The 18,470-nt window shown below is 40.2% G+C and overlaps 3 protein-coding genes across 6 annotated transcripts in view; 2 read left to right on the top strand and 1 right to left on the bottom strand.

The window, feature by feature from the left end:
• The window catches only part of LOC111872812 (proline-rich protein 4), a 34,478-nt gene extending 29,990 nt beyond the window's left edge, over positions 1–4,488 (top strand). The window contains exon 3 of the mRNA XM_023867000.2: positions 3,926–4,488. Coding sequence (XP_023722768.2) covers positions 3,926–4,488 — 563 coding nt within the window. The remainder of the gene's footprint in view (positions 1–3,925) is intronic.
• LOC111872784 (mitochondrial ribonuclease P catalytic subunit) overlaps positions 1–18,470 on the bottom strand; it is a 516,563-nt gene that overhangs the window by 165,877 nt on the left and 332,216 nt on the right. Inside the window, exon 1 of one of the 4 annotated variants that reach the window (XM_033754848.1) lies at positions 9,738–9,981. The exons of the other annotated variants lie outside the window; for them this stretch is intronic. The gene's annotated coding sequence lies outside the window, so the exon portion shown is untranslated. Of the gene's footprint in view, positions 1–9,737; positions 9,982–18,470 lie in introns of those variants that run through there. 4 annotated transcript variants of the gene reach the window in all.
• The window catches only part of LOC111872811 (anther-specific proline-rich protein APG), a 4,420-nt gene continuing 2,915 nt past the window's right edge, over positions 16,966–18,470 (top strand). Inside the window, exon 1 of the mRNA XM_023866999.1 lies at positions 16,966–16,977. Within this exon, the coding sequence (XP_023722767.1) occupies positions 16,966–16,977 (12 nt within the window). The remainder of the gene's footprint in view (positions 16,978–18,470) is intronic.

Here is an 18,470-nt window from a genome sequence, read left to right as displayed (position 1 = left end):
GGAAAACCCCCCCCCCGCCACTTTTTCCACCGCAAATCCCACTTGACCAGACCCGAGATCGAACCTGGACCTCCGCTGTGGGAAACCAGTTACTAACAGTTTGAGCTATGGCGCGCCCCTTCAGCAAATCTCATTTACAGCGATAAAGCAAAATACAAAATTCTCATTGTACTCAAACATCTTCTGTTACAAAGCACAATATCTCGTTAATCTACGCAATTAATATATTTGATCTTAATTTATTATTAGTTCGACAGTAGATACAATGGTTATGTTACCATAACTCTTTCGCCTATTAACGTTTTATATTATGCGAATATAAGATTATGTTTCTCCTCTCGCTCCCATTGTGGGGCATAGGGCTGATTTATCAGTTTCACGATCATTTCTACAGAAGGTAGGACTCCTTGGACGGGTGATCAACTCGTCACAAGGCCACTACCTAAACACAGGATAACATAAACACAGAATAAACGCATTCACACACTTGTCTTGTGCCGGATTCGAACTCACGATCCCGGCTTCCAAGCGATAGAAGACAGGTCTTAGACCGCTCTGCTACCGTGACCGGAGAATATAAGACATGGGTTGGTATAATAAGTAGTACTTCTGTAATACATACAAAACTAGTTAAGAAATTACGAATTTTCAAAATTTATATTTTCTTCCGATTTTCTGATTTAACATTGATAATATCAAAATATAAGCACGCTTATCTAATTAAGCTTTTTTCGCTAGTTTAAATACTTTTCATCAAGTAGGCCTCTTACCCTCTATTTATAACATTGCAAGCGGAATAGTAGTTTCAAATGCGTGAATATGTTTGTACCATTCCATGGCCTGTTTACCTGTTTACTTAATTACTTCATTAACCTTACCTCATTACGTCATGAGGAGAGAGAGAGAGACTATAGTGATATCATCATGCCCGTGGTCTCTACTCTTTAATAACTGTTCAGTCAACTGATAGACTTCATGAAATTTGGCAGAAGAATGTCACTAAAGGCCACAAAATATTTTATTATTTGACTGACAACTTTTAATATTTGCATGAACATTCTTTAGGTATGTTTCCTGATCGAAATTGTCCGTATAAATATACTATTAATTTCCATTACTTATTTGTGGTTTGCCGTTTATTTTTTCGGCCCTGTACGTGATGAGAATATGAAATGACTAAACGTAATAGAATTGCTGAATAATAATTTTGAGAGCATTTGGCAGAAATTCAAAGCAGCTCGATAGAAGTACTGTTCCTATAAATGCCTGGAGGTACTGAGGATAACCAGGAAAAACCTCAGTCATGAAGCTGGTGTCCCTGTCGAGATTTGAACCGATAACTTCCCGGATATAAATCTGAAACTTTACCACTGCACCAATCTGCTTAGTGTGCATTCATTATTAAGTTATGGATCCTGATAGCTGCAACCCGTGGTATATGCGTTTCGTGAAAATGGGAATTTCAAGTTCTCTAGTCAATTTTTACTCAGAACTTAACATTTTCCTTAACTTACATGTTAGAAAATATAAACAAATACGTAACAAACGTGTAAAACATTATTATTAAGTTGATGGCATTCAATATTAAAATTCAGAAGTAAACAATTTTAACTTACGTTCAGGTTCATTTGTTTTAATCATTATAATGCTACTCTCGGACTCAGGTCTGGAAAGTGACGAGAGGCAAGCAATACTTTAGGATGCAAGGAATCACTTTCAACTTGTAACAGCAGTTACAGTAAACTGAAAGTGATCATTGTTGATTTATTACACTTTACACATGACTTGCCTAGAAATTATTGTTATAGCTTTATACACAACATTATAGTGATATACTCGTACTACAAAGGTAGTTTTGCTTTTGCATGCAAATCACTGTAAAGTGTTCTGGAGCTTTTAAAAATGTTTGAAATTTTAACATGTTTGAGTGCAAAGACATAACGAATCACAGATTTAAGACTTATGAAAACTGAAAAAACATCCAACTATAACAATCACACTTCTGCATTCCTTGGAGAAATATTGGTTTGAAATATTACAAACCAGAAGTTAACTGTAAAGGCGCGTCCACATTACTAGTGCTCGTGCTACTCGGGAGACTCGTCTGACTTTTACTTGTGCTCGTAAATCTCCGTCCACACTATTTCATTTGCTCGCCAGGCTTCGGCGCGTGAGGATCCGTATATTTACCCGTATTGTGTATAGGCTGTAGTCGTATTTTAATTTATTGGCTATAGTTTTTAAATTAAAAATTAAAAATTTTAAATTTTTTAAAATTTATCTCCTGACTTGTCATATCGTCTACATTACTCGCGAGCATAGCGAGTCACACGAGCACGAGTAATTTGGACGCGCCTTAAGAAATTCAGTCAGAGCGTGTAATGTGTTTTATAATATTACTGTTAGGCGGAAGCAAGGAACTNTTCTAGTTTCAAATTCTTTCTTCATTCGATACAAAAACTAAACAATTTCGATCAGACTACAGATATATATTGTAGATACAGCATACATAATTTAACACAACTTCTGAAAATTTTGCTTTTCGATAGGCACATAGACCGCCAGAGGCATTTCTCAGTGTGTATGTGTGTGTCCGCCGTTTCTCCATAATAAATTTGCAGCTACTGAATTATTTTAATTTGATTTGTTGTGAACGTCGCGCTATTGGAAGCTATGCAACCCGCATACGTCTAAACATCTGTCATAGGAACATGGCGACAGTATGAATTTCAGATGTGGCATCAACAAATGTTCCTTCTATTACAGAATATATAATAATATGTAATAAAATTAAATAATCACCATTCATGAACACATTGTAATTATTACTGTGTAACCTATAATTTCCGCCTCTGATTGATGTCAATGCTCATTAATTGCTGCTGGAAATATATTTTTTTATACAGACAGATCATAAACACACCTATAAATATGAAATATATCTCGTAAGATACAAGTAGTAAATACATCACAAGTGGGAAAGTTGCAGGCCAAACTATTTTGTAAAGAAAATCTATTCAGTCTTGCAAAAATGAATCACTAATAGTTTAATTACCGGTCATTATATCTCAAAAAGAATCAGTAAAGTACGCTTCATAAATTCTTCCTCAGACTTATCGTCTTCATATATCTCGGAAGAAGGAGGTATTCGATATTGAAATTTATGACTAAAAAATATAAGGTTGCAAGTTGAACACAATGCTTTCATGACCTCATTGATTTCCTAGGAAAACAGGAATGTCGCACTGTCCCAGATATTTCGAGGTGCTCAAAGCTTTGGCTAAATTTACAGCAACAGTTTTTGTAGGATTAGTATGTCACTAAGGGGAGAACACAGTGGCCGCGAGGTCTAAGACATGGAATTATTTCGTCTACTCGAACACTTGGATCATGGGTACGAATCCCATTGAAGCCATGCATGTTTGCGTTCATTCTGTGTTAGTGTTTTCCTGTCTAGTTAGAGGCCTTGCGTCTGGCTGATCACCTGTTCAAGGAGTCCTACCGACTGTCTAAGATTAAGAAACTGAAGTGAAACGAAGCGTTTCACAGATGCCCTATGCTCCAAGTGGGAGGAACAGGGATAAATAGATAAATACATAGATAGATAGATAGATAGATAGATAGATAGATAGATAGATAATATTACTGATGGGAATAATCCAAATGTCATAAATAACAGAATTTGTAATTTAGGCATCAATTAGTCATGCAAATTCTGAATATACCTATCTCTTATTTAACTAATGTTTTCTCGTCATAAGGAGAAGGGTTGTTAATAAAACCTGCGTTTCATTACATTTACAAACCATTCCCGTCTTCAGAATTATTCTAATCAGTCCCTTCTAAACCCCATCTCCCCGTATTATCGTCTAGAAGTGTCACCACTAAATTCCTGCTGTCTAGGTATGCACGCTGCTGACAATAGTCTTCGGACTGGGTGCGGCTGAACAACAGAAACGCGGCCTAGAAGAGTACGCATATGGTGGAGGAATTATAGAGGGCGGTGGTGAGCAGGAGCACCAGCAGGAGCACGTGAGAACCATCATAATCACCAAGAAAGTGCCCTACCCTGTCCCCAAGCCCTACACGGTCACGGTCGAGAAGAAAGTCCCCTACGAAGTCAAAGTTCCTGTGCACGTGACCGTCCCTAAACCCTACCCTGTGGAAGTACCGAAACCTTACACCGTAGTGGTGGAGAAGAAAGTTCCATACACCGTTGAGAAGAAGGTACCTTACGAGGTTAAAGTCCCTGTCAAGGTACCGTACCCCGTGCCTCACCATATTGAGGTTCCCAAGCCCTACCCCGTGCACGTCCCTAAGCCCGTTCCCGTCCCTCACCCTGTGTATGTCGAGAAGAAGGTACCAGTTTACCTCTCTCACGAAGAAGAGGGTCTGATCAGTGGCGGCACCGAGCAGCACGGACAAGCTGAGAGTTACAGTAGCTTCAGTCTGGGGGGTGGCCAGGAATATGGTCACGGAGGCTACTAATCTCACCGTCGCGTCACCATGCCATACCTCAACAGCACATCATAACTTATTCAAATATCATCCAGCGCATTAACACTCATACAAATCATATGCAGAATTTTAAGGGCAATTACATGTTTTAATTTTCAAGACGTGTTTTATTTATTGATCAAAATACCTTAACCTACAACAAGCAAGCTCGTATAGAGTCAACGCCCTGTACTTGTATCCTGTATTCCGACTGGTTACACGCTCTACTGTCCGAGGGCCTTCATGCGGTCCCACGAATTCCACAGTCGAATAAAGGCGGAGTACCTTGATTAAGTCCCTTTCCTCCCGAATTTTTAACTCCCCATTCTTTGTAATTATGCTCCAACTTTAACTATCCAGCTGAAACAGCTTTATTGAATAACATAAGATTCAATAATCCTGTTACCTATAGGCCCACTCATAGATACATATCACTCATTAATTTCTTCAGTCAGTCAAAAGACTGATGCAGTTCTGAAAATCTCCAGCTAAGATCGGTTAATGAGAAGCTGCATCCATGTCTGATGTAGCTCATTCGTAGATTCTAAAGGGTTCTGATGATGACGAATGACACAGAATTCCTGGGGTTATGAACTTTTTCCATCGTCTGGAATTTTAGGTAATGGAGGACACGACGTTTCGGAAACTAGATCTGTTTCAGTTTTCAGTTATTTAGATTAGCTCTTTCTAAGGGGCCCAAATGAGTAGGTGTCTTTCTTTCTCACCTGAAGACGGAAACAGATCCAGTTTTCGAAACGTCGTGTCCTCCATTACCTAAAATTCCGGATGATGGAAAAAGTCCAAAACCCCAGTAATTCTGTGTAGTTTATTCGTGTTTCATATCTCCTTTCCTTTTATCCTCATTTATTGAGACTCAAACCTTACATCAGGGCTATTATCATTTATTTCCCCTTAATAGCTTTAAATCGTGTAGATGACAGCTCTCTTAAACAGGTTTCACTTGTTTAGTTCAACCTTTCTTATCTAGCTTCCGGTTTGCATACATTATGTTACGCCTATCATGTGGCCTAACAGGTTACTTAAATGAGCATTACGTACATAGCAAATCATATTAGCGTTTATTATTTTTATATTTTACCTCATTTAATTTAGCTCCATGCTTCAATAATTAAGTTCCTCTGAATATCTCTAAACAATAGGAATAAAAATAAATTTATATATAATGCCTTTCATTGTATATATAAACATAATTCCGAAAGCTGCCAACTTCTACCTGAGCACGAAATGTTCGTGCCACAAAGCCGTGGTTATGGAGAGCTCTATTCTGGAATATAACACCTTGTAGTCCGTTGAAAATGCTGAAAATGGAGGCTATATATTTCTCCGAAACATCTCCTTTCAATGGAGTAGACAGTAGTATAATTCTTATGTTTTCATTCTATCCCATATATTACGGCGTCGAAAAAAAACTCACACAAACCATATTGTGAACTCATTTTTTTGTCTGACGTGACGTTTCTGAGAAAACCGCCTAACTTCAGATCACGAACTTGCCTGAAGTGTTAAGTTTTCTTCTCTGCGAGGGCATGCTCAGGTAGATGGGTCGAGCCCTCTTCCTGCCAAGCCATGTAAACTCATAGCGAGTAAGTCTGCTTAAGTGGGCGGGTGGGGGGCGGGGGGTTGGAGCGCTGTCTAGACATCTGCTGTGTGTGGCTGATGTGAACCATATCTGAATTTCTTCCAAAACTTTTAATATAGACCTTCCCGTAACAAATGCCGTCAAAATTTGTTCATCAGTTTCAGAAGAGAAATATACGGACTGAAAGGAACATCATAGACGCTGTATGTTATTATGTTGGAAAATATTTGTTATATTTAAATTATACAAAATTTCGTTACCGAATCTGCTTCCTCTATCACATGTAAAAAGAGAAAGGGTTTTACTCTGTCTTGCCCTTTAGACAGAACTGCACCAATACTGAGACTGACTTTGTTTAACTTGTCCGAGTAAGATCCTTTTTTTTACACATGATGACGGAAGCAGATGCAGCTGCTGAAACGTCGTCCAACATAAGGTTGCAATGAGCGACAGACTATTGTCATAGATCTTTATGTGGTCACTGGATACATTTTGTGCAAAGAACGCAAACAAGAAGCAAATATGATAATAACAGATGAAAATTAATCATAAAAATTCTTTGTTCCTGCTTGGGTGCCTACTGATGTACTAAAAGCCCCATTTGGGTATCAAGACTGTTTATCTGAAGTCATTTTAAGAAATAAGCAAAGTTCATTTCCGTATACTAAGATCATAACATTACTCATCTTGCAAATAATTTTTGTAGGAACAATCCAGTAGAGTCTGGCCTGGCTTCAGGCTGCTCCATTACTGGAGATAAATCCTGAGCTTCTATTGTTTACATCATAAGGTACGACACTAGCTATTTCATTTCTGAAAAAATTTTCATCCTATCCGAAATTTGCTCTCCTCCCAATAGCATATAATGAGCTTTCTATTTTGCGTGCGTGAAATTTCTTTCCGACTTATCAGCAGCCAGACTGTGTAGCATGAAATTGTGCTATCACAGATGGATGATGAAGGGAAGAAGATTTTGAACTCAGCTGTCGTGGCTTAAGCATCATTACTTCGGAGCGACCAAGGATGACCACGAAACACCTCAGTTATAATACCGATGTTCAGGCGGAGAGTAAAACCGAACATCACCCGCGCGTTTCGGCTTCTCTCGGCTCGGCTTGGCACGGCACGGCACGGCACGGACAAACGCCGCTTTCCTTACTGTTGCGTAACTTGGCAACCGACCGTTTATCAAGGGTCTGTCTTCGTGGTAAGTCGTTCCACCTCCCGTTGTCCAGCAACGGTTAGACATGTCACAGTATCTATACAATTACCTCTGAGCTGATTTGCTCTGTCTAATTCCCTTTAGAAAATAGGTGATACACTTAATAATGATATGACTTGTACATTGAGAAGACTACAGTTTAACTGTCTTCAGAATGGCTTCCCACTGCAGCGGCCAGGGTTCGATCCCGGGTCTGGTCAAGTGAGATTTGTGGTGGACAAAGTGGCGCTGGGACGGGTGTTCTCCTAGTACTTCGGTTTCCCCTTCCAGTCTTCATTCCACCAAATTCTCCATCATTATAATCACCCCGGGCAGGCTACAATAGGCCAATCAGTGGCCGCCGTGCCGAGTGGACCCAGTTGGACTCCACCCCCCACTTAGGGGATTAAAACAAAATTATACAGACTTCTAACGAAACTACTGTTGTTTAGGGGAACCACATCATATGGTAACATGTAATAAGATACTTTAGGTGGATGTCGGCTGTTGTATATTTGTGCCTCTCGTATAACATGCCAGACGTAACATTCACCTCCATAACGCCATCCACAAGACAGGTTTCCCATTACAGGCTCGCTTCCTGTTTCCGAAAGTCACGCGTCTTCTCGATGGCAGGAACAGATAACAGGGGAGTCTGTGCAGCACATTTTACACGCGCCTTATTCTTGGGCATACAAAACGCAACTTTCGCTTTAATATACAAAACCGGTTTACACATGATGTCATATTTTATACCGGAAGTTATGGGAAAACTAATCTCCTACTTTCTCTGACACGACGCGGACCGCATAGGAAAATATGCGTCAAACAGTTCTTGTATTTTTGCGTGTGTAATATTTGCCGCGGTAATTTTTTTTTACCGTGCTGTTGCCGGGCAACTATGGAGGATACACATGCAGACACACAGAAAAATGGGAGGAGTTTATGAAATACGCCGTTGAGATGAGCTCAGGTGTCATGATATTCATACCAAGTGTCATAGAAACTAGTTAGGATATTCGCATTTAATGAAGTGGGGGATTCACAGACACATAGGCAGGGAGCAGATGTCATAAGCCTACTTTCATTTATTCAAAATAAGGCCAGTAGAGTAAGAAAGGTAATACTGCTTATTTACCACATGCGCTCATATTGAAAACATGATTTGCGCTATTCTGAAGAGTTTCTGGGCGCTCTGAATTTGGGACCTATTCTAAAATGTTTCTCTTCAACTCTCTGCACTATGTTACACGGTTTAAAAACAAAATAGTTCACCAGACCGCCTTATATTTATCTAGGGAGGAAGGGTAAAAAAAGTAAAGTTGTCCCTGTGCCATATAATTAAGCACTATGCCATAAAGGAGCATGGGGGCGTGCATGTATGGATCCACATAATCTTGACCTCGGCACTAGCTGGAGGTGAGTGGACAGCTTCACGCCCTTGTCGCTTTACCCCAGGGGAAGTGTCCAGGATATCTATTGGATAGGAGGCTGGGTGGCTCCCAGAGCCAGTCTGGACGACGTGAAGAAAATTCTTGAGCCTACCGGGACTCGAACTGAGACCCCTCTGTAGACCAGCCCATAGTCAGTCGCCATACCGACTTAGCTATCCATTATCCTTGGGAAGAAGGGCGTAGATAAAACTGACATTATCTTAATAATGCATTAGCTCTTAGATTGCTTATGACGTGTCACTAAAATATTGTTATACTGTGTCGAATGCCAAAGAAAGACGAAGATGGAAGATGAGTGTATAAGTTTTTCGAAGGCACTGGCCTTTACATTATGAGAATGCTCTATTTTGGTGCTGACAGAAAACCCACTGAAAATATTCAGCAGAGTAACCGCCAACTAGACTAAGGGTCTATTGCAGCACTTCCTGATTAACATTACCGTTACGCTGATCTGCTGGGTTTATTTTAATTAGACGACATGGAAACCAAATGTCGCAATTTGTGTGCTACACTGTACAAGGCTTCGAAAACACTGGTATCTTATTTTTCCTTACTGATTAAAAGATTGAATTTTTGCTCTTAATCTCCTTATCAAGGTTTTTCTAATTATAGGAAGTTAAAGAAACGCATAACTAACTCAAATGTGCACACATAAGACAATAAAAACGGTGAAATTCCCTCCAATAACACCATAATCCAGGCTTTCAGTAACACAGTCACTAAGTATCAGGCAACTTTACACTCTACATGCAATCAGAGTGGACTGGGGGCTGAAGAAGTTTCTTGTGGTGAAAATTTGTTTTCCAAATTATTGTTTGGACGCCCCCATATAAAGAATATGTATGGTTAATATAATCTAAACTACATGTTGTTCCATTTGATCATCCAACAAAGATCATTTCGCAAATGTAAACATCGGATGCTATATTCTAAAACATGCAGTCTTTAGGAAATACAATTAAAATACAAAATTATCAGAACTCACGTGGCTGCGTTCTTCTTGCTGAAGCAATACACAAATCGAAGCTATATTTCTCAGAAAGAAATAGACATGTCGTTAATTTCAAACCACAAATATCCACACTATTCATTGCTGCATAATAAAAATACGTCTCCAGAAATAAATCACTGTATTTAGAACCAGCAAAACTGTAATTCCGACTCTGAAAACACAAGACACTTCTTCCGCAAAGAAGTCAAGACGAAACAGACCGGATGGTAGTGAGCGAGTTCACAAACTTGTCTCCCTATCAGAGTTACCGACGTTAGTAAACAAACAGGTTTTTTCACTTGTGGCCTCTTGGTTCCGAGAGAAACCTACGTTCCTAAAATTTATGTGGCCTATAATCACCAAATTCAATCTTCGACCACAAGATAGAGATTTTTTTTATTGCTAGTGCGGTGGGACTGAGTCCCTTGCACTACGGCCACTTCTGGCCTATTGTACCAGCCCCAGATGGTAGGTGAGGGTGATTGTCGAGCAATCGCTGGAATGAAAATTGGCAGGGGAAACCGAAGTACTCGGAGAAAACCTACCCCAGAGCCACTTTGTCCACCACAAATCCTACTTGACCAGACCCGGGATCGAACCCGGGCCGCCGCGGTGGGAAGCCAGCGACTAACCGCTTGAGCTATGACGCGGCCCTAACCTTGGCATTGCTTGCAGGTAAATAGTCTGCAAGGAAATGATATCGATCTATCCAGGGAAAACATCGCCAGTATCCATTAGATTGGAGGCTAGCTGGGCCCCACGGTTATTCTGGACGTAGTGGCGAAGACAAGATTTGTCCCCCTGCCCGAACTTCATTCTCCACCCCTCTACCAGTGTTTCTACTGACTGAGATATGTAAAGTTAACTTTAATTTGACCACTTTCATTCCCGTCCAAGTTGATTCAAATTCATAATAGAATATAATCCTATATTTCAACGCTCCTTTAGCTTCCTACTAGCAGCTTACTACCTGTTTCATAGTAGTTTATTGGCTGACATATTCTTCGACACGTTCGACACTGAGCATGAAGGGTACATTTTCTTGCGGAACGTAATACTGTGGCTGATGGCCAACTGCTCCAAACACACTTCACATATATGAGAGAACTATGGGGTACGTCTCTAATCTAACTTCCTTTTTTCATTGGCTCTACAGCCCTCATTGGGCCTAGGCCTACCTCCTTGAAACCCTCAGTTTCACTTCGGTTTCACTAGATCTTGGACATACGGTAGGACTCCTTGGGCGAGTGATCAGCTTGTCGCAAGGCCTCTACCTGTACACAAACACAGAAAAACGCACACACACACAAACTAAATATCCATGCCCTGAGTGGGATTCGAACCCACGATCCCGGCTCCCGAGCGAGCGAAGATAGTGCATGCCTTAGACCACTCGGCTACCGTGACCGGCAATCTAACTTTACATGAGGATTTCAAAATACCATTAATACAAAATGTAATTAAGTCAAACATAAATAAATACAAAGACCGAACAACAGAGTATGTAAACCAACTCATAAGTGACCTGTTCAACAAAAATCTTAGAAAAAAAGAAGACTGAAGAATCTCTGACCAGAAGATCTCGATGATGTGTAACCACACGGAGAACCATCAATGAATGGTACCTGTCACAAGCCTTCAAATTTTAAAACATTTCCTTATCACTTATATGGTTACTATGGAGTAGATTGTAAATTTGCAAGAAATATTATATATATATATATGAGAGAAATATATTACACTCAGCTCTTAAAATAGTGTGACATGTTGACCCCTACCTCCCCAGCGGCACGTAGCGTGAACGTAGCGCTCGCGTAATAGGCGAGTAATCACCCCGCATCCTGGTAGCTATGCAACGCGCAACGCGCGATGACGTCACGAGCTGAGCCGAAGTGAGCCGAGCGGAGCCGACGTTAGCCGAGTCCCCGCGACCTTGAAGCTATGCAAAGCGAATCAACAGCGGTGACGTCACCGAGGGATATCGCGGTTGCTAGGCAGCAGTCGACAACTCCGGACAGCGTGGCTAGCAACACGGCACCAGACGACAATTGTCCGATCAAGGCTACATACGGAGCAGCGAAGGCTATTCACAGTCAGTCCTGGAGCTACCTCCGAGTCAGTCCTGGAGCTACCTCCGAGTTAGTTCCGAGTTAGCCAGCAACCAGTCAGTTGTATTCTGGCATTTGGAGTGTACTATTTGTGATACTGCAGATAGCAGTAATCGTAAATCTGTAATTTGGGTGATTGTAAGAGCGAATGTGAAATAAAATTCGCTATATAAAATACGGGGTGAAGTTATTTGTCGCGATATACGCCCAATACGCGACAATACAATTGGTAGGAGAGTATGAGCGACGATTGAGGAGAGAAAGGATGAATTATTGCAGAAACAGGCTCTATTAGGAATTAAATTCAGACATTAATAGCCCTGAATTCTGTTACGCTACACGCACCTCTGTGTTTGGTCACGACAGAGAGCAAGTTGTCATTATGCTTTCAGGTTGGAGTCTTGTAAAATATAAAGCATGAAGCCTATTGCATTGAATTCTGGAGACAACGACTGCAATCGCAACTCTCTCATCAGAAGTAGCATCACGACTTCTCCCTGCTTGAAGTCATCGCAGTTAGACACTATTAAGACGTGAGCTACTACAAGGACATGTGCGCTTTTTCTTTTGTTTCGTGAATTCTTTTACTCGTGTCTGTGGGCAGAATACTAAATTAGTGCTTAGAACCGACATAAACACACGGGTAACTAAGTATTGTCACATATATTAGTGACTATAGGAGGAGTTCTGATTGGTGAAGAGATTTAGTGATCATCTACAAGTCGTAACTACAAACAACTATACCACTACTGATGATTTCCAAACTACAAATCACTCCACGCCAAGTCTTCTCAGCCTAATTTCACTAGTTTTTATTTGATAATAATGGCTATTCCTCTATAGTGTTTGCGTTTCCTGGTGACGAATCTTAGGAATATTGTAACGTCAGTTGTCTTCAAGATAAATCCTCGGCACGGACCACACAGAAATCTCAGCCTATATTAATGAAGCGTGTTTACCACACCATTAAATAGCAATTGTCGCGGCTCGGACCACGTAGAAAATACCGTCTTCTATTTTCCCTTATTGGTATAGGCGTGTTTATTGATTCGTTGCCCAGCAATAGACGTCATACTATTGCGCGCGTTGGCTCCAGCGGGAATGTGTTTGCCGAGTCATTGCCTAGCAATGGTCTATACGTCACAGTGTATTCGTAAGAACATTTGTTGTCACCTCAGTGCAGGAGAATATTGTAATTTGACATTAATTTATGAATCTGTTAATTTAAATATCTGGTTGCGAAAATATTATACGAAAATAAAACCCTTGAAGGAATTAAGATCAGATACAAACTGGGAAATGTTTGTTACCAATCGGTTTATAATCTTACTGTTTTACGTATTTAAGAAGTAGAATTAAGGTACCGGAATACAAAACTGTAACATATTGTTTTTGTGTGAGTTTGGAACTTGCTCTCATGGATGTTGTGAACAACAGTTGGATGTAAATGGGAAGTTGCAAGAAGTTAAGGGGAATCATCTCGCAAAGAGGAACCTCACAGTTGGCAGGCTTTACGAAATACTATTAAAGAAATTACATCAGCAGGAATGATATGGGCATGACATGTAGCACGCATATTAGAGATGAGAAATGCATACATAATTTCAGCGAGAAATAAGAAGCGAAGAGGCATATTGTCAGACGTATGCGTAGACGCGGAGATAATATTAAATGTATCATAAAAGAATTAATTCATGAAGGTGTGAACTGGATTAATTTGTATCTAAGACTATCGTCGCAAGCAATCCGTAAACAAAAAGGACTCTGTTCCATGGGGTTGGAACAAATGACCATATGATTCCAGTCGCCGGTTCACTTTCCAATGTTTCCATCCTCTATTCAAAGCTCTCGAATCATAAAATTCTGTAGCTGAAACAGCGTCATTAGAGAGCAAGAATTAAGTCTTTTATTTCGGAAGCCTAGCAGCTAGAACATGCTTCTATCTCTCCCTCTGTCTGCCTGTCTGAGTCAGATGAATCTAGTCCACACACTCATACATCGTCTCTTACGATAAGAAAGGTAAACTAATTAAACACTACGCTATGAAGGCGTAGGGAGAAGTGAATGTATTGATCTACATTTTCTTGGCCTTGGCACTAGCTTGAGGTGAGTGGTCAGCTTCATATCCCTGCAGCTTTACCCCCGGGAAAGAGCTCCCGGCACCCAATGGATATGAGACTGTGTGGGCCCCAGAACCGATCTGGACGACGTGGAGAAAATTCTTGACACTAACGAGACTCAAACTCCGACCCCTTGGTCGTCGATCCCGTAGTTAGTGGCTAAACCGACCACACTATCCCAGTTCCTATTGTAATTTAAGACACAATTTAATATTATTACTGCGTGTAGGCTTGGATTTCCCTTCAGGTTTTGTTGGCCACCAAATTCTCAAGAACCGTCCTCAGTGAAGTTCGTTAGTAACTGAGACTGGTTGCGGCCTGCAGAATTCCAAGTTGCCTTAGTCTCTCCTGCAGGCCACTCTGATACACCGCCACGAGTTTGGCTCATGTTCGTTTATCCTTAGCAACATATTCAAAAGCTCCTATATTCACCTCGTAGTGGAAATAAATATTACGGCGGCGGTTTTGACTGGTTCATGAGTTATTTGGGGGCACGCGGTAGCGTAGTTGGTTGAGGGCCTATGCTACAAGCCGGAAGGTCGCAGGTTCAAGTCCCGATGAGTTCATTAGATCTTTTCAATTGACCTAATCCTTCCAGCCACACTATAACCCTGGGGTCGACTCAGCCTCTAACAGAAATGAGTACCAGGAACTAATTAAATAATTTCCTAGGGAATAAAGCGCGGCCGGCGCGTAAGACTGACAACCTCACCGCCATCCTTGAGCCGATTGTCTAGATAATGTGGGAGCCTCAACGTCTCACAACCCTATGGGCCTTCACGGCCCCTTACAGGGATAGCTTTACTTTCAACTGTGTTAGATTATAAAACGTCAAGTAGGTGGATGTTTGTGCATAATTAAACTGAAAGAATGTGGAAATACGTGGTCATATATTAAAGTATTGTGCCAACATTCAACTGAAGAGACTGAGGAAAATGAGGAAATATTTCTATCAATCTGCCAGGCTGTGTGACAAAGATTCGAAGTTAGGACCTCCGGACTCTGAAGTAAGAGTGTTGACCACTGACCACAAGGTACTGCATGATTTGATTCAATACATCTGTAAAACTAGTAGGCATATCTATAGGATGTGAACTCCCAATTTTAAAACATAAGATTATATGTTGCTCTATTGTTAGCAACATTGTTCCCAAACATTTAGCGCTACCGCCATGATACTATTTTCATTTTCAAAATATAGTTTTATTCTTGAAAATGTCTACGACCGCATAAATCATCAAGACCCTACGTTAACCCTAGTGTATCTACCATTCAAGAAGTTCGTATAAAAATTATCGTCAGTTGGAGAATATTATATAAATACAGAGGTGGAGAGATTTATAGTGATATGGGTTTATATATCTGATTTCAGGGAAATCGACCAGTTAGTACAAACCCCAGTCCCAGTCCCGATATGATGATGTTTATATATCAATAAACCCAAAGACAAACAGAATCACATTTCTACTAAGCTTTGGCTGTACGTAAAGTAAAAAAGTTAAGCTATCTTTGTAACAGGCCGTGAAAGCCCGTAGGGCTGTGAGACGTTGAGGGTCCCACACTATCTAGATAATCGGCTCAAAGATGGCAGTAAAGTTGTCAGCCGTACGCGCCGGCCGCGCTTTACTCCCCAGGAAAATTATTTATTTAATTCCTGGTACTTATTTCTGTTAGAGGCTGAGTCGACACAAGGACCATAGTGCGGCTGGAAGGATTAGGTCAACTGAAAAATATCCAATGACGTCATCAGGACTTGAACCCTCGACCTTCAGACTTGTAGCATAGTGCCTCAACCAACTATGCTACCGCGTGCCTCCAAGCTTTGGCTGTAGTAAGAAAAAATAACGCTTTTAAACATCGTCACACACATGGTCTATGTTACAAAATTAATGTTTTCCCATCGCAAAAATATTCCTCGCTTTCTTCATAGTGTCATTTTATTATTTGTCTAAGAAAATACCAGAGTTACGGTTGCGTAATTGTCGAAAACTTTACTTGTTTACTTATTTACTTACTCATGGGGCTGAGCCCTTCTTGAGGAGCCGACAATTCTACAGCTACTCAAAAAATTTCCCAGCATTTTATGGAAACACNCAAATCCATACCATCCCATCTTATCTCTCTAAGATCCATTTTAATATTGTCCATCCACCTACGTCTTGGTCTTCCCCGTTGTATCTTTCTTTCTGGATTTCTCACCAATATCTTATATGCATTCCTCTTCCCCCCTATTGGTTCGACATGCCCTGCCCACCTCATCCTCCTTCTCTTGATCATTCTAATTATACTTGGAGAAACGTAAGTTCCTCATTATGCTTCCCGTCACTCTAACGCTACAAAATTATTCATGATCCACATTCAACGAATTGCGAGGGTAAAATTCAGGTATACTTGCATTGCAATAAGATTTAATTATACTATAAACGCAGACTACCAAATGAATATTAGTTTTAATCCAGTATGTAGTAAGTGTTGAAGAATATCCTCAATTTTAAACCTTTCAATTTCATTCTCCAGTGTAATAGAATTTTATGAACGCGCATGTAATTTTCGTGCCAGAGTTCTGTCACTTTACTCTAAACTTGAAGTTACGATTTCGCAACAATATAATCACGTGTCATAAAATCAGATCATGGCATAGATAACCGTGAGCCATCGCGCACAGCTTCACCCTTGCCTTTCACATAACACAGCACACGAAAAATGCATTACCGCTGATAAGCAAAAACTTGTTAAAGGTATGAATCAGATTTGACCCAGATATACCAACTTGAACTATCTTAACATGCAATGTTCTGAAGGAAACTTGTAGCTACCGGTAGAGTGCACCGTTATCCCCTCCACTTGAACATTACTGGAGAATGGAGGCGCCAAATAAAGACAAAACAAAGGAAAGTGCAAATGGTTGGATGCGAGAGGGGATGACCACTTATAAAAGCTAGCAAAGTCACTTTAATGTCATCAATTGTCTGATTTTGTCTACATCTGAGCAACATGAATTTTATGGTAAGTAACCTGTTTGCAGCGACAGGCTTCTAGGTAGCATCGTGATCTAAAAGTTAATGACGACGGAACATTGGCACAAATATTATGTTTTTGGACATTATCCATTATTTATCTAAAAACCGTCCTGTTTATTTTTCAAAACACAACGTTTCGGAGACTGGATTATGTCTCGGTCTTCAGGTGAAACCTACTCAGTTGGGCGCAATCGATAGAGCTAGTCCTTATCTTCTGACCTAGGTCTATCGATTGGCCCCAACTAAGTAGATTTTACCTAAAGACGGAGACAGAATTCAGCCTCCGAAACGTTGTGTTTTGAAAAATAAACAGGAGGTTGTTTAGATAAATACAAGACGATGGATAATATAAAAAATGTAATATTTATACAGTCTGAATGCGTTTTTCTTGCCAGGGTTCTATGCGCAGTTCATGTAAACACCATTTATGGCAATTATCTCTCTACAGTTACGAAAAAATATCTTTAAAATTTCACTAGGAAAACCGCTTTCATTGGTCCATCATGTTCAGTGTCATTTAGAACATATTTCTTTCCTAATTACTGCCAGTTTATTTATTCGTGATGCGTCAAGTACACCTCCCTTACTGATGTTTAGCTCTTCTTAATGCAACTTCGAAAAGTATGTTGCTTTGATTGAAGTCTCGTTCGCTTATGGATAATCCCCCTGTTTTAAATTTGTATTTTAAAATGTTCCAAGGGAAACATGGATAGCCTTTTCAGATTTGTTTATTACATGAAATATCCCGCTGAAAATAACAAAATTTTCAACATAAAACATTCAAATTTCCCAGCCATAGAACTTACAATTAACGAGACATATATTTTTGTCGTGTAGATCATATGTATTTCTTTACAGGAACGGATTATGAATCCCATATTAAAAAAAAAAACATTAACAGTACTGGGTGAACTGCATGAACCATGGATTTCATATTTGTGTAACATCCCACATTGGTATCCATATATTTCCTTAAATTCCTGTTGCACTGGTAATGCATGATCTCTCAAATTAAACACTACGTTTCATGGCCATAAAAAGAGTCTACAAGACCGCTACTTCCTATATTGTATGTGTTCCTGAAGCTGAATGTCGAGCGGGCTCTTGTTGAAAGGAATAATTGTATATCGACGTTGAGATTATCGATAAACCTACTCATATAACTGAAACAACACTAATGTCCTCTTCTAAGAGCAGGAAGTTACGTCCAAATTTGTAAGTCTACTTCACACATGCCAGGTAACGTAGTTAGTTGAGGCACTATGCTAAAAGCCTGAATTTTCAAGGGTTCGATTCCCGATGAGTTCATTGATTTTTCAATTAAAATAATCTTTCCAGCCGCATTATGACTCTGGATTCGACTCAGCCTTTAACCGAAATGAGTACCAGAAACCTTCCTGGGGGTAAAAGGTGGCCGGCCCGTAAGGCTGACAACCTTACTGCCATCTGTGAGCTGATTCTATAGAAAATGTGTGAGCT

This window comes from Cryptotermes secundus, unplaced genomic scaffold, assembly GCF_002891405.2.
Source record: "Cryptotermes secundus unplaced genomic scaffold, Csec_1.0 scaffold79, whole genome shotgun sequence".
NCBI classification, from domain to species: Eukaryota; Metazoa; Arthropoda; class Insecta; order Blattodea; family Kalotermitidae; genus Cryptotermes; species Cryptotermes secundus.
Note: the sequence above shows the minus strand (reverse complement) of the source record. Positions and strands in the feature narration are given on the sequence as shown.